Consider the following 12,958-nt stretch of genomic DNA (forward strand, 5'->3'; position numbering starts at 1 on the left):
ACTCTTCACAGTCATAGTCAGGATGCTGTAAGAGATACTAAATGCAAAAAATCATCTTGCAGCTGAGGTAGTTCACACATTGTCACTGCTGTTCACTGGATGGCGTGGCATGTTGCTGCAGGACGCTGTGGTAGCCATGTTGGTTCAGTGTTCCTTCTATTTTCAATAAATCCCCAACAGTGTCAGAAGCAAAGCTCCCCCACACCATCACACCTCCTCCATGCTTCACAGTGGGAAACAGGAAAGTAGAGACCATGCGTTCAACTTGTCAGAGTTGCACAAAGACACGGCGGGTGGAACCAAAGATCTCAAATTTGGACTCATCAGACCAAAGTACAAATTTCCACTGGTATCATGTCCACTCCGTGGGTTTCTTGGCCCAGACAAATCTCTTCTGCTTGTTGCTTTTCCTTAGTAGTGGTTTCTTTGCAGCTATTTGACCATTAAGGCTTGATTCGTGAAGTCTCCTCTGAACAGTTGATGTAGAAATGCGCCTGCTGCTGGAACTCTGTGTGGGCTCTAATCTGTTAACTTGCGATTTCTGAGGCTGGTGACTCGGATGAATTTTATTTATTTATTTTTTTACCCTTTTAGACCTTCAGTTCTTAAAGTAATGATGGACTGTCATTTCTCTTTACTTAGCTGATTGGTTCTTGCCATAATATGAATTCTAATAGTTGTCAAATAGGACTATCTACTGTGCACCAACCTGACTTCTGCACAACACACCTGCTGGTCCCAACCCCATTAAGAAGGCAAAAAATTCCACAAATGAACCCTGAAAAGGCACACCCGTGAAGTGAAAACCATTTCAGATGACTACATCATGAATCTCATCGAGAGAAGGCCAAGGGTTTGCAGGGCCGTCAACAAAGTGTAGGGTGGCTATTTTTAGGAATCAAAAATATAATCTAAAATATAATTACTTGCTACGTAAATCCATATATCTTGCTTCATATATTTGATGTCTTCAGTTTGCATATACAATGTAGAAAGCAGTAAAAATAAAGAAAAACCACGAGAGAAACCATGAGAAGGTGTGTCCAAACTTTCGACTGGTAGTGCATAGACATCTTAGCTTTCAGGCACAGTAGCCAGAATGGATTTCTCTAGTTGCTGGAATAGAAAAATACAACTGAAATGTTAGGATTTGATAGGAGAAAATAAGTTGGCACATTTCCTTACAGCTTTTCCTAAGCCCAGGGCACAAGCGTCATGAATTATCATTGATAGAAGAAGAGAAAAAAAAGGAAAAAAACTAAAGCATTAAAAGCAATTGTAATGTTCTTTTGTCCCTTGGAACATCTTTGGGTGGCAGCTTTTGCACGAATCAAGATGACCAAGTATACAGACACACAGATTAACAGACACAAATTTTCCTTCAGGAGATTATTTCATATCCGTGTTCTATATGACCACAAAATACATGCAGCATAGCAATTTTTAACTGCAAAATGCATAGACCTACAAGGATATTTTGATAGTATGCACAGCTACCCATGTCAAAAGAGATTAAAAGTCATTGCACTTATGTTTTGATTTGGTCATGAATACATTTAAAGCATATGCAGTCTCATAGCGCACATAGTAAGGGCTAAGCTCTTGACAGACACAGCATTCATTTGTATTTCCACAGCAACTTCCACTTAAAGCTGCTAAGAGTAGAATGTGCCTCTAAACAGATAGCCCCTAAGGATTAGTCTTCATAATCTGCCGTTCACTGATCCTCGAAATCATACGGTCTGGGTGCTCTGAAATCAGCTTACAGTGATAGTAGATGGTGTGTGAGTGGTTTTATGATTGGGATTGTGTTCTATGTGGGCTTTTCATACAGTAGCAGTGAATGAAAAAAAAAAAAAAGACAATTGTTTGGGTATTGGGTGTTGCGTCCAATCTGCACAGAGGATGTAGACTGTAGCAGCAGCACGGTTCATGCCATTCCAGTGCTCACACTTGCACGCAACCTTTCATATTTGCAGTGCTAGACAGTAAAGAGTAGTCTTTATTCTGTTCAAGAACCCTGGTGTCTGCACTGAGCATGTTTGCCAAGAGAAAATCCAGAGCTGATGACAAAACATGATTTTACACCTAATATACAAGTGTAAGGAAAGACTATGCGGTTTCCCTGTTCTACAAAAAACAGCAACAGTCTTTTACACACCCACCTGTAGCTCAGGTGGTAGAGCACGTCATCTACTGATCGGAAGATTCCTGGCTTCCCCTAGTCTGCATGCCAAATATCCTTGGGCAAGATACTAACCCCAAATTGCTCTCCGATGCATCCATCGGAGTATGAATGTGTGTGAATGTTAGCTATGGAGCACTTAGAAAAATGTGCTTGTGTGAATGGGTGAATGCACAAGTTGTGTAAAGCGCTTTGAGTGCTCAGATGAGTAGAAAAGCGCTATATAAGAACCTTACCATTTACAATATAATAAAGTTTGAGTTCAGGAGACACCTGACAGTGCACCTGGGTTGTGGAGAATGAGATAGTGAATAGGACAGGATTATAGTACACTCTAAAAAAGAATATCTAAATGTTTGTCATAGAGAACATACTCAGTCACAACTGAGCTTAACTGATTAACTTCCTGTGGTGGGGCGTGGACTGCGGTGCCGTGTGGACGCACCTGCACGGAGGTAACTGGAGTTGCGAGTTGTATTGTGGTGTGATGCATGTGCAGCTGCAGTCAATAAAGATGGCTCAAAACGATGATCTCTGGACCTGCCGTGTCTCATTCACACCCTACTTCCATTACTCAGAACATTAATCAGAATTATTCAGGGAGAGAAAATTCACAGAAAACATTTAAGATCTTCTTGATGCATGCTCAATCATCCAGGTAAGTAAATCTCCAAAAGTTGATTCTGTTCATCTGGACGTAGCGTTTTGTGGGAGAAACGTTTCGTCACTCATCCAAGTGACTTCTTCAGTCTCAGCTGACTGCAGTTTTCCCCAATCTTATAAACCGTACATTTGGATAATGACTGAACCCAGCCCACTGAAGGAACAATGGGCTGGGAGGTCAGTTCCTTAATCTTAATTATGCAAATTCTCATGACCATTGATCAACAACCACTGATCAAAGCCTACTGATCAATGGCCATGAGTACCATTCACAGAGAGTTGGGGAATGGCTGCAATCACAGCATTGTAAGATGGCAAAGACGTACCCTCAGGCCCCCTCCTCGATTCAGAGATGGTCTTTCCCTTTTCACGTAAATGGCCTCCTTGACTCCGCGCTCAAACCAGCGTTCCTCCCTGTCCAAGATGCGTACTGGCCAGGACTCTGCAGTCTATTTACACCTACAGGCCAGTGGACACTCTTTCAAGGATGAGGATGTACACATCTTGGACAGGGAGGAACACTGTTTTGAGCGAACTCAGTTTTTTACTGGAAAGCACTTTGGTCAACCATGTTGTTTTTAAAGTGCTGTATAAATAAAGTTGGATTGGATCGGGACAAGAAATCAGCACCAAGACGGTACAGCATTGTGGATATTTTTTAAACAAGTGGTACCATTATAATTTATTAATGAAAACATTTCTAGACATGTCAAATTTAGCTATAGACAAAAGCAGACACAAATAATCATCCTATTAAACAGCACCTTATACACAGTCTGATGCAGTAGATACATATTTTATAAAAAAAAAAAAAAGAAAAAAAAAGATGAAAGTATTAGTCTAATCATTCTGCATTTCAGAGGTAATACCAAATATTAAACAGAAGTAGGGGCATTATTGATATGAGGACAGACAGTTTGGTTGAGGAGAACTAGAAACATTTCTCATAAATAAGCTGTTTATTGAAAATGAGTAGACATGTTATTACTATCGGTTTTTTGTTTTAAATATACCAATGTGCCATCACCCTTTTTTGTGTCATATAAACATCACATTGGCCTCCAAACAGCAAACTGACACAAGCACAAACAGTCAACTGTCTCGTTTTGGCTCCTTTACAAAACTGCAGAAAAGTTAATGGATCCCGATGGAAGAAAAATGCTGTATCAATTCTTTTCTCTTTGAGGTGGAATAGCGAGTTCTATGCTGAGCTGGAAACAGCCAGTTTCTTCAAGTGGTCCATGAAGACCTGCAGGCTCACGTCATCAGTAAGGATTGGGGCTCCTGTCTCCTATGGGAACAAGGGAGGAGCAAAATGGTGACTTACTCACTTTGCAAACACATCTCATCACGACACAACTCTGACCACTTTAATGAGCAAAATGTCCCACTTTGAAGATTGGCTTACGCAAGACCACGCTCTGGTGATAATCCTATTCTCAGACTTCCGTAGATTTTCTCCTTTTTTTTGCAGTATTTGTACAAAGCAGGGTATAGTTTGACACTTTCTTGACTTGGGAAATAAGAGATTAGTGCTATTTTCAGCTTGCAATCTTCTACAGGTTAGCTTATCCAAGACCTGTATTTACTGACAGTTTGCCTGTCCTGTGGGTGAAAAACAATCAGGATGGACGTCTCAGAAGACTTAAAAGTCAATCCTGGGATTTTAGTCTATACTTGTACAAATAGATGAAATGAAAACTTTATGGAAAATAAAAAAAATGTATGCATGAGGCAGGAGACAAATCCACTACATTTGAGAATTTTACATTTACATATTTGAATGTAGCTCAAATGATATAACTATAGTAAAACTGCAAATTTGGTGCCTTTCATTAAACTAAAAACAAAACAGGCTAGTTGAGAATTTCAGTCCAAACGTTTCAAATACAAATGCAAATAAAACAGTATATTTTAATACTGTACCTGTCCCCAGGCATAGAGGTTGTTGTGGGTCTGGGATGGGTTGACCTTGGAGAGCAGGAAGCGAGCCTGAGAGCCTCCGTGCTCAGTGTCAATGTAGCGTGGCATGGGGAAGCGTGTCTGTAGGATCTCTTGAGCGTCATCCAGTGGAGCCTGCAGCAGCTGTTTGAAGTTCTCATACTCTGCCATTTCCTGGTAGCCTGCTTTTCGCCATTGAGCAATGGTCTGGAACAAAAAAGAGAAAAAAATCCAAATGCATCACAACATGCAGAGTTTTGTGTAAATAGTTTAAGCATATAAAATAACATTTTTAATGGATAATTTGTTGAAAAATCTGCTGCCTTACCTCTCCATGGTAGATAACCAGCTGGAAGAAGGTGTCCATCAGCAGGATTCGATCTGGCAGGATACTGCTACTGTCCAGGAGCACAGGCTGTAACACATCCATGACACAATGCACAACAATTTAGCACCAAAAATATAAACACTTTTGCTAGGAGCTGGCTGTTCAGCTGCCAGTGAGTAACACAAAACATTGATGATAGGATGATAGTGTTGAGCGTATGAGGCTGACCTCTGGTGGTCCGTAGAAGGAGTACGAGTAGAGGATGGGCTGGATCATGATCAGGGACTGGGTCAGGTCTTGCCTGACAAAGTGATGCCTGTAGTAGGAGGACTCATCTGGGCTGTTGTTGAAAACTTGCAGGAATGGTGACCGTCGCAAGTGGAACATAAACTGTAGGTGTAGGAGAGAAAAATGTTCACACAATGTTCACATTGTTTTTCCTAGCAGAGTATTCCAGCATAACTGAATTAAATTAGGGGAGAGTATGATAATCATAATAATGGCTAGATTTGAAAGAAATTACCTGTGGATAGAGGGACAGAGACTCCGACAGTCTAAAGGATGTCGGATCATCTTTGTTGAACTGGCCAAATTTCTGACACTGAAACAAAGGAACAAGATAACTTGGTTTAAATACATACCATGCATGACGTTCACATCAGGAGTCACAACAGATAAATATCAACACTCTCTTTAACTATTCACAACACGGGTATCGGAAGTATTCCAACTATGTATTGTTAACATGTTGCAAACGCTGCTGCGTAGGAGTGTCACTTACCAGGCGGATGAGCTGCCTGTCAAGCCAACGCAACACATCTGGACCCTCTTCAGACTCTGCCCTAAAGACACCCAGGCGGGCCATGAGCACTGCAGCTGCTTCTTGGTCAAAGGATGATTCGATGTGCTGAATCTGAGATTGGGCATCTGCCCAGCTGGAGTAGTTTAAGAAAGAAAGAGAAGCGAGAAAGAGAATGGGAGGGATAGAGATAAGGAGAATAGAAGAAACCAGAGAAGCGGAGGTCAGCATAGGTGTGGTGTACATGACGCACATGCAAACAGGTCTCAAAGGCGTTGGTCTAAATTGCAGGAATGCAAACATCCTTTCTAGTGAGGAAAATATTTATGCAGCTGTCATTCTCTTGGCCTCATTAAACCAACATTTTACACTCCCAGCATTTACTTTATTGAGAACATACCAAATTTAAGTACATTTTAGGTGCAGTCTAGTTGGCCATGGTTCACATCCATTTAGATGAACAATGAAAAGGTTGCAGCTGTCATTCTCTTGGGTGCATTGGAGGCTCATTAAACCATCATTTTACACACCCGACATTATCTTTATTAAGAGGAACCGGTTTGGTAAGAACATACCAAATTTATGCGCATTTTTAGGTGCAGTCTAGTTAATCATGTTTCATATCAATTTAGACGAACAATAAAACAGGAGTCTTACTTCCTGGCGATGGTGGTGACCCGTATCCTTCTTTGTGTGTTTGAGTGCTGGTACTGGGTTACAAACTGGACTGCCCCACGTCCGCCCTGAGGGACTGGTGCATTGTGCTGCAAACACAAAACAGTAGAAACAGTAAGAATGCAGTTGACAACCATTTCTATTTTACTGGGAAAGGGGGAAAAAAAGAAGAAAAGAAAAACCCATACAGAGACACAAAAAGCCTTTGTTTGAAGAATCTTTTACTAAACAAAGCCATGATTCTTCATTACAACTATTCATTGTTTGGCGTCCTAACATTTCCACTCTTATCAGCTTACTGTAATTCTATCTAGCTAAAATGCTGAGGTTTAAGTTCTTATTTTACCTGATTCACAACTTCAAAATAGATGCCCAAAGTAGTGGAGGGGTTGAGACCGCACACCTTCCATTGGTTGGTGCCACCAATGCCCAATTCCTACACAAAACAGAGAGTGCAATTTGATAAATATCCCAGATTACTCAACATGACAGTAACGAATCCAAATCATATCTGGGTCAGTCACTCACATTCTCTGATACACAGGGAGACTTTGAGTTGAGTGAAACACACGGTCCAATTGCACCGCAAACCTTCAGCTCTCTCGAGGTCTATAAAGCCAGACAGAGAAAGAAATACAGTTAACGTTTTCAACAGCTAATATATGTTACCTTTGTTCTATCATCACAAATCCCAATATAGAAAGTAATCACACGTATAACTCAAAGGACTAAATCAAGCCTTTACCTTGACTTCCAGGACACCTCCAAAGGCCATGCGGAAGTCACCATTGTAGTCCTTACTAAAGACTCTCTGGAAGGTTTGTTTGAACAATGAGGTATTGAAGGAGTCTCCCATCACAATGTGCCCCCTGAAACACAGCACAATAAATTGTCAAGATTCTTAATTATTTTTTAAAAGGGCATACTAATGCAATTACACACCTTCAATGAATGTAATAAATAGTGCTTACTTACCCAGTGAGATTAGATAAGCACTTCATTTCAAGCAGTCCAGTCTGGTCTAGCGCGCAGGCATAGATATCAATACTGTGGCCATTTGTTGCTGAACGATTGGCCAAGGCTTCATAATACTGTGAAAAACAAACAAACATGTTAAATTTATGTAATATGCAAGGAAAGGTTTCAAATAAATCAAATAAAAGTACTACTGCATGCTTACCTTGGTGGCCTTTTTCAGATGGCGAGCATTGTCTTTCTGGATGTCATGCCAGGAACGAATTGGAGTTTTCAGCTCATCTCCCACCACCATTCCAGGGCCCTGGGTGGGTGGTCCTCCAATAAAAAGCATCACACGAGCCCCTGTGTTGGGGAATGTACCCTGAGGAGACAGGAAATGGACTTCAGTTAGTGCAAGTATCATTATACCCCAAGTTAACATTCAGCAATTCTGCGATCACGTGTAAAATATATCGTCAAAACTTTTTTGCTTTTATGACAACCAATATGTGCAAGTGGAATTTACAAGGGAACGAGTTAGAATAAATGGTTCAAGGAACACGTGTAAGCAAAGGCATACTTCATAACCAACTCTTCCAACAGTGAGGTCCAGAGTCCAAGAGTCTGGGAAGGTCTGAGATACTGAAATATTTGGAACTCAACCAAGTAGCCACCAAGCAGCAGGAATTTGCTTTAAATATGATGTCTGTATTTGATAACACATTCTATATAAAGGCTGATTCATTTACCAAAGGGACAAAGAGTTATCATTCAAAGAGAACAAACAAATGAGCCAGCTGATACTTGATGCCAAAAGCCGTTTGCGCTTCTCCTTTACATGGAAAAAATAAATAAATAAAAGACTCATTCATTTAGTCATATCCCTTAAGACAAATCAGTGAATCTGAAGTCAGTGAAAGAGCAAAATGTATTCTAGTACAGCTGGGGAATGTTCTGTTGTACTATTAGTTATATAACCACACAGATTAGCAGTACAAAAAGGGTGGTTGACAGTGGAGGGAAAAAAAAAAGCACAAGGCAAATAGGTATCAGCCTTTGAACAGACAGAGAATATTTACTGTTTGTCAAGAGGATCATTATCAGATAGCGTGTGCTGTTCGGAAGAGGTACATGTGGCACAATTGTCTTTAAGAAGCTAAAGTTCAGGTTGCTGTGAATTACTGTATTTGCTTTAGTTGTAGATAAACCTTGTAAATGACTGTTTCTGTGATCATAAATGGCTTTACGTGTTCTATTTCATATTACTGACAGTACAGCATCACTTGTATGCACTTAATGTATGAGACAATTTTTTGTCTTTCATACCTCCAGCAGGCCGACAGCGACAGACAGCGCAACACCAGTGGATCGGAGTGGCCGTTTACCCTGAGGGACAGGCCACGGGTCTCTCTGAAGCTCTCCCAGCAAATCTGTCAGATTCATATCGACTCGATGCACAGGCTGAAGAAACCTGAATATAAGACACACACGCACATGTTTTAGAAAAAAAAAAGTGCTTTGCTTTTTTTGTAAACAATAACCATCAACTGACAACTGACAAACATGAATTGTTTGTGCTCCTACGTACTTGCAAGTGGCAGCAGCATCCTGAGGGGCCAAAGGACGACCTTGTTGTCCTGTTACAGCTGGCTTTGTTAAACCCAGCATCTCCTGAAATGAAAAGCAAAGGTTTTACACGTTTAACAATAGCTAACCTTGTTTTTTGTACTTTTTAATCTAAATGGACTTCCTGTTTTTTCCCCCCCTTAATAAGTGTGTCACTCACACCAGACTACCAAAGGCCTTTGGCTGGACTTACCTGTATCTGTTTGGCGGTAAGGTCCTTGGTGCCTCGGAACACATAGCTCTTAGCAATCCCCTCACAGCTCAGCTCATGAACTTGAACCATGCGGCCAAATGTGATGAGGCCCACAAGAGCGTTGGGGGGCAGCAGACTGAGAGACATCTGGAGAGACTCCTTGAGAGCCTGGAGATCTTCTTCTTCCAAACATGTGTCCACCACATACAGGAAGATGAGAGGAGCTGCAGGACCACGCTGTAAAGAGGCAGGAGACTAAAGTCAAAAACTGATGAAATCACAAGCCTTGTATCCAAACAGTCATAATCACATAGTGAAAAACTATTGTTTATGCATTCCTTTTCATGTGGTGCTGTGTGGTTTGCTGCTTGCTTCATATATATTTCTGTATTACCGGCACTAGCAGAGATGGCATGTGAACATCAGAAGCTCATAGTCATACTTTCTGAATACACTATACATTATAAACTAGTAGTAGTATTGTTACAAATGCCAACCACAACAGACGTCAGGCCCAAAGTGGTTCTGCTTTTATAATTACCATTTAAAATGTTTATTACAGCCACCTGTATAATTTAACTTAGGTCTACTTTTCTGTTATTACATCTGTCACTGTCAAAAATAAGGCATCCCTAAAAAAAATATGTGATACTACTGGAAACTGTTAATGTTGACCTTTATACCTTACATCTTCTGGACTTAATACAAATTGTTAAGGTCAGAGTGCAGACATGTATGCAGTATTTACCTGTACTATGTACTCAATTGTAGAAAACTGTGGCATAAGCTCAGCTGGCTGGTTCACGTCTGATATGCCTGCGTAAGAGGGAGGGAACTGCATGCGCGCGCACACACACACACACACACACACACACACACACACACACACACACACACACACACACACACACACACACACACACACACACACACACACACACACACACACACACACACACACACACACACACACAGAGAGAGAAAGATATCAAGATTAACCAACCTAAAAAAGGAATGTAGCTCATCAGCATTAAGTTATGAATGCAGAGACACGTTTTGGCAGCGATATGTTTCAAATAGCAGCAAGACTAAACTATTCTCTCAGCCACAGTACTTACAGGGTTTCTCTGGAAGCAGAAGTTGCAGGCCCATATTTTTGCTCTGAAGTCAACTTGACTGTAAAAAATAAGAATAAAAGTAAGAAAATAGAGGTATCTAATTGTCATAAGAGTGGCTGTGACTGAAATATACACAAGGTGTATTTAGTGTTTGCAGTTCTCATGCACCACACCCAATACTAAGAACACCTCAGCATTTAGAAGTGCTGATGTGTTAGAAAAAAAAGTCAAATTCAAATCCCTGCATCTCCTTTCACTCACATTTACATTTGCAAATATAACACTTTAGTAAATAAATGTCAGGAACAGACATCTGTGGCTTTAAATGATGAAACTAAAATACTAAAAGTCAAGGAAATTATATCACATACATATACCAAAACGCATGATTAAAATAAACATTCAAAAGGATACACTTTATAAGCTTGAGTACTGTTTTTCTGTGAAACTCACCATAGTGGGTTGAGCACTGCCTTACAGTTGGCCCGGCTGCAAAGAACTGGCTCATACTGGACCGGTGGCAAGTTGGGCCTCTCTTTGAGAGGTGTGAAGAGGCAGGAGACAGGGACTACCAGCCTGGTGGCTTCAAGGCGGCTCGAGGGCCAGAGGTTCCAGCTGAATCTCACCCCATCTCTGTCCTCATTTTGTTGAATGAACTCCTGGTAGGTTGCCATCACTGATCTTCAGAAGGAAAAGATCCCCCAAAATAACACAGTGAGGTTATCAGTCCCGCTGAAGAATTAAAATAATAAGCGTAGAAGTGGTAATCCAAACGGTACCACTCCAAATCTTCCGATGTTCCCTCTCTGCTGTGTACCGGCTTTCTTCTGCTAGCTGCAGTCAGCGCCTACTCTTTATACCTGTGATCTTTTCTCTCGTGTGCTATAAAAAGGAACAGATTTTTGAAAGCATGACGCACAAATTTTAACATTAGAAAACCTGACCAGCAAGTTTTCAAAGAGTGCGGAGGAATCCTGCAGGTATTTTAAAGCTCTACCTTTGTTAGTGGACGTCACTGAAACACTGGTGACGCCTTTTGCAAATCATTGCCAAGCATGCTGTTGTAGCAACTGTATACTCTCATTCTTTCTCATGACTATGTGAAGCTACATAGTCAAGAATAAACATCAAAGGACTGCAAAAACATGCAACGTGTTTAACGTGGATTAAATTATATAAGAGTTTTTATTATTCACACATTACATTATCTGTTGTAATTTTTTCCCAATTCAGCCAACTAACTTATGTGTAAGTCAACATACCCCAGAGCCAAGACTGACAGCACAGGGTCCAGAAATTCTCATCTCATAAAACAAACAGAAAAGGTTGTATAGATTCACACAACTAAGATGAACTTGTACAACAAATTTATATTCACAGGGAAATCTATTGTTTTTTTTACTCATTTGTTGTATTGCTCTAAGCCACTTTGCAGTAGTTTAGGTATGCAGGCTATAGTTATTCTTTGATTAACTGATCTATTGTTGTAAATTATTGAAAGCATGCACTTTCATTGTTTACAAAATGTGCTTCATACACAAACTTTCCTTACTGACTGTAATATTTGGGAATGACAACTAATTTCTGCAAATACTGTTTTTCTGTGTATTTTATTTTTATTAATGCTGTCACCAAATTAATGACTCGAATTTCTCTTCAACTCTATTACTACTACACCTGACCGCTTAAGATTGTAATGCTTAAGGCAAAGAAACTAAAAAGCCCCCGCACAATCTAATGACATATTCTAGTTTGGAATGAGGAAAAGATTTTGTCCTTTTTAAAAAAAATGTATTTTTTTTTTTAAACAAAGTACAAGGAAATACGGAAAAAACAAAAGAAAAGCCAAAATTTTAAGCAACTTTTCGAATTTTATGAATCTGAATAGATTTCAACACAACATACAGGCCACGTATTATCAGCAACGAAGCCACCAGTGAGAGTTGGTCTTTATCAGAACTCGTACTCATTCAAATGCTTATTTACACTTTGTATGCTGATAGGCAAAACACAACATAACAGCAGTGGCGTTTATAGAAGACAGACTAGTTTAACAGTTGGCCTTATTTTATTAATCTTCGCTGTAAAACCGGCTCTCTTTACTTCTCTGGCACTCATCAGCATGCTAACGACACCGGGTTAGCTAACGGAATGTAGCATTAACCTACTTCCTGTCCCTTCGTAAATGAAAGCTGAATTCGGGCGGTCTACTTTCGAAGAAATTTAAGGCGAGCTCTTACCTTTTATATTAAGTTGCGCTTAGGTATGGACAACAATAAAGAAACTGTTCGGTTCGAAACGAGTTACAGCATCTGGAGGTAAATGGAGACGGATGCCCGAGAGGACACAGAGACGACGTTGAGGAGATCACTCCCTATCAGCCGGGTATGCACTCCACTAGAATGACGTGTTACTCCAAGATCAGGCGTGTCCTATTGGCTCGTATTGCCATGACGTTCGTACGTCATGCTCA

At 40.4% G+C, this 12,958-nt stretch overlaps 1 protein-coding gene across 2 annotated transcripts; it reads right to left on the bottom strand.

Annotated features, from left to right (window-relative positions):
- Nucleotides 1-3,500: 3,500 nt before the first annotated feature.
- Nucleotides 3,501-12,900, bottom strand: sec23b (SEC23 homolog B, coat complex II component). 2 transcript variants are annotated; one of them, XM_084930513.1, is made up of 19 exons: nt 12,726-12,900; nt 10,939-11,166; nt 10,486-10,543; nt 10,116-10,202; nt 9,368-9,604; nt 9,137-9,219; nt 8,875-9,019; nt 7,772-7,930; nt 7,567-7,682; nt 7,337-7,460; nt 7,120-7,200; nt 6,938-7,027; nt 6,574-6,680; nt 5,899-6,052; nt 5,641-5,718; nt 5,346-5,507; nt 5,118-5,204; nt 4,775-4,996; nt 3,501-4,139 (listed from the first exon to the last, which is right to left on the bottom strand). In XM_084930513.1, the coding sequence occupies exons 2-19, from the start codon at nt 11,157-11,159 to the stop codon at nt 4,050-4,052; spliced, it is 2,301 nt and encodes a 766-aa protein (XP_084786639.1). In that variant the 5' UTR covers nt 11,160-11,166; nt 12,726-12,900; the 3' UTR covers nt 3,501-4,049. The 2 variants fall into 2 exon arrangements, with proteins under 2 accessions (XP_084786639.1, XP_084786640.1); XM_084930514.1 differs by lacking the exon at nt 12,726-12,900 and having other exon boundaries at nt 10,939-12,719.
- Between the last annotated feature and the right edge of the window lie 58 nt (nt 12,901-12,958).

The sequence above is a fragment of the Perissodus microlepis genome, chromosome 6 (assembly GCF_051167445.1).
Source record: "Perissodus microlepis isolate ML-2025 ecotype Zambia chromosome 6, ASM5116744v1, whole genome shotgun sequence".
Lineage (NCBI taxonomy): Eukaryota > Metazoa > Chordata > Actinopteri > Cichliformes > Cichlidae > Perissodus > Perissodus microlepis.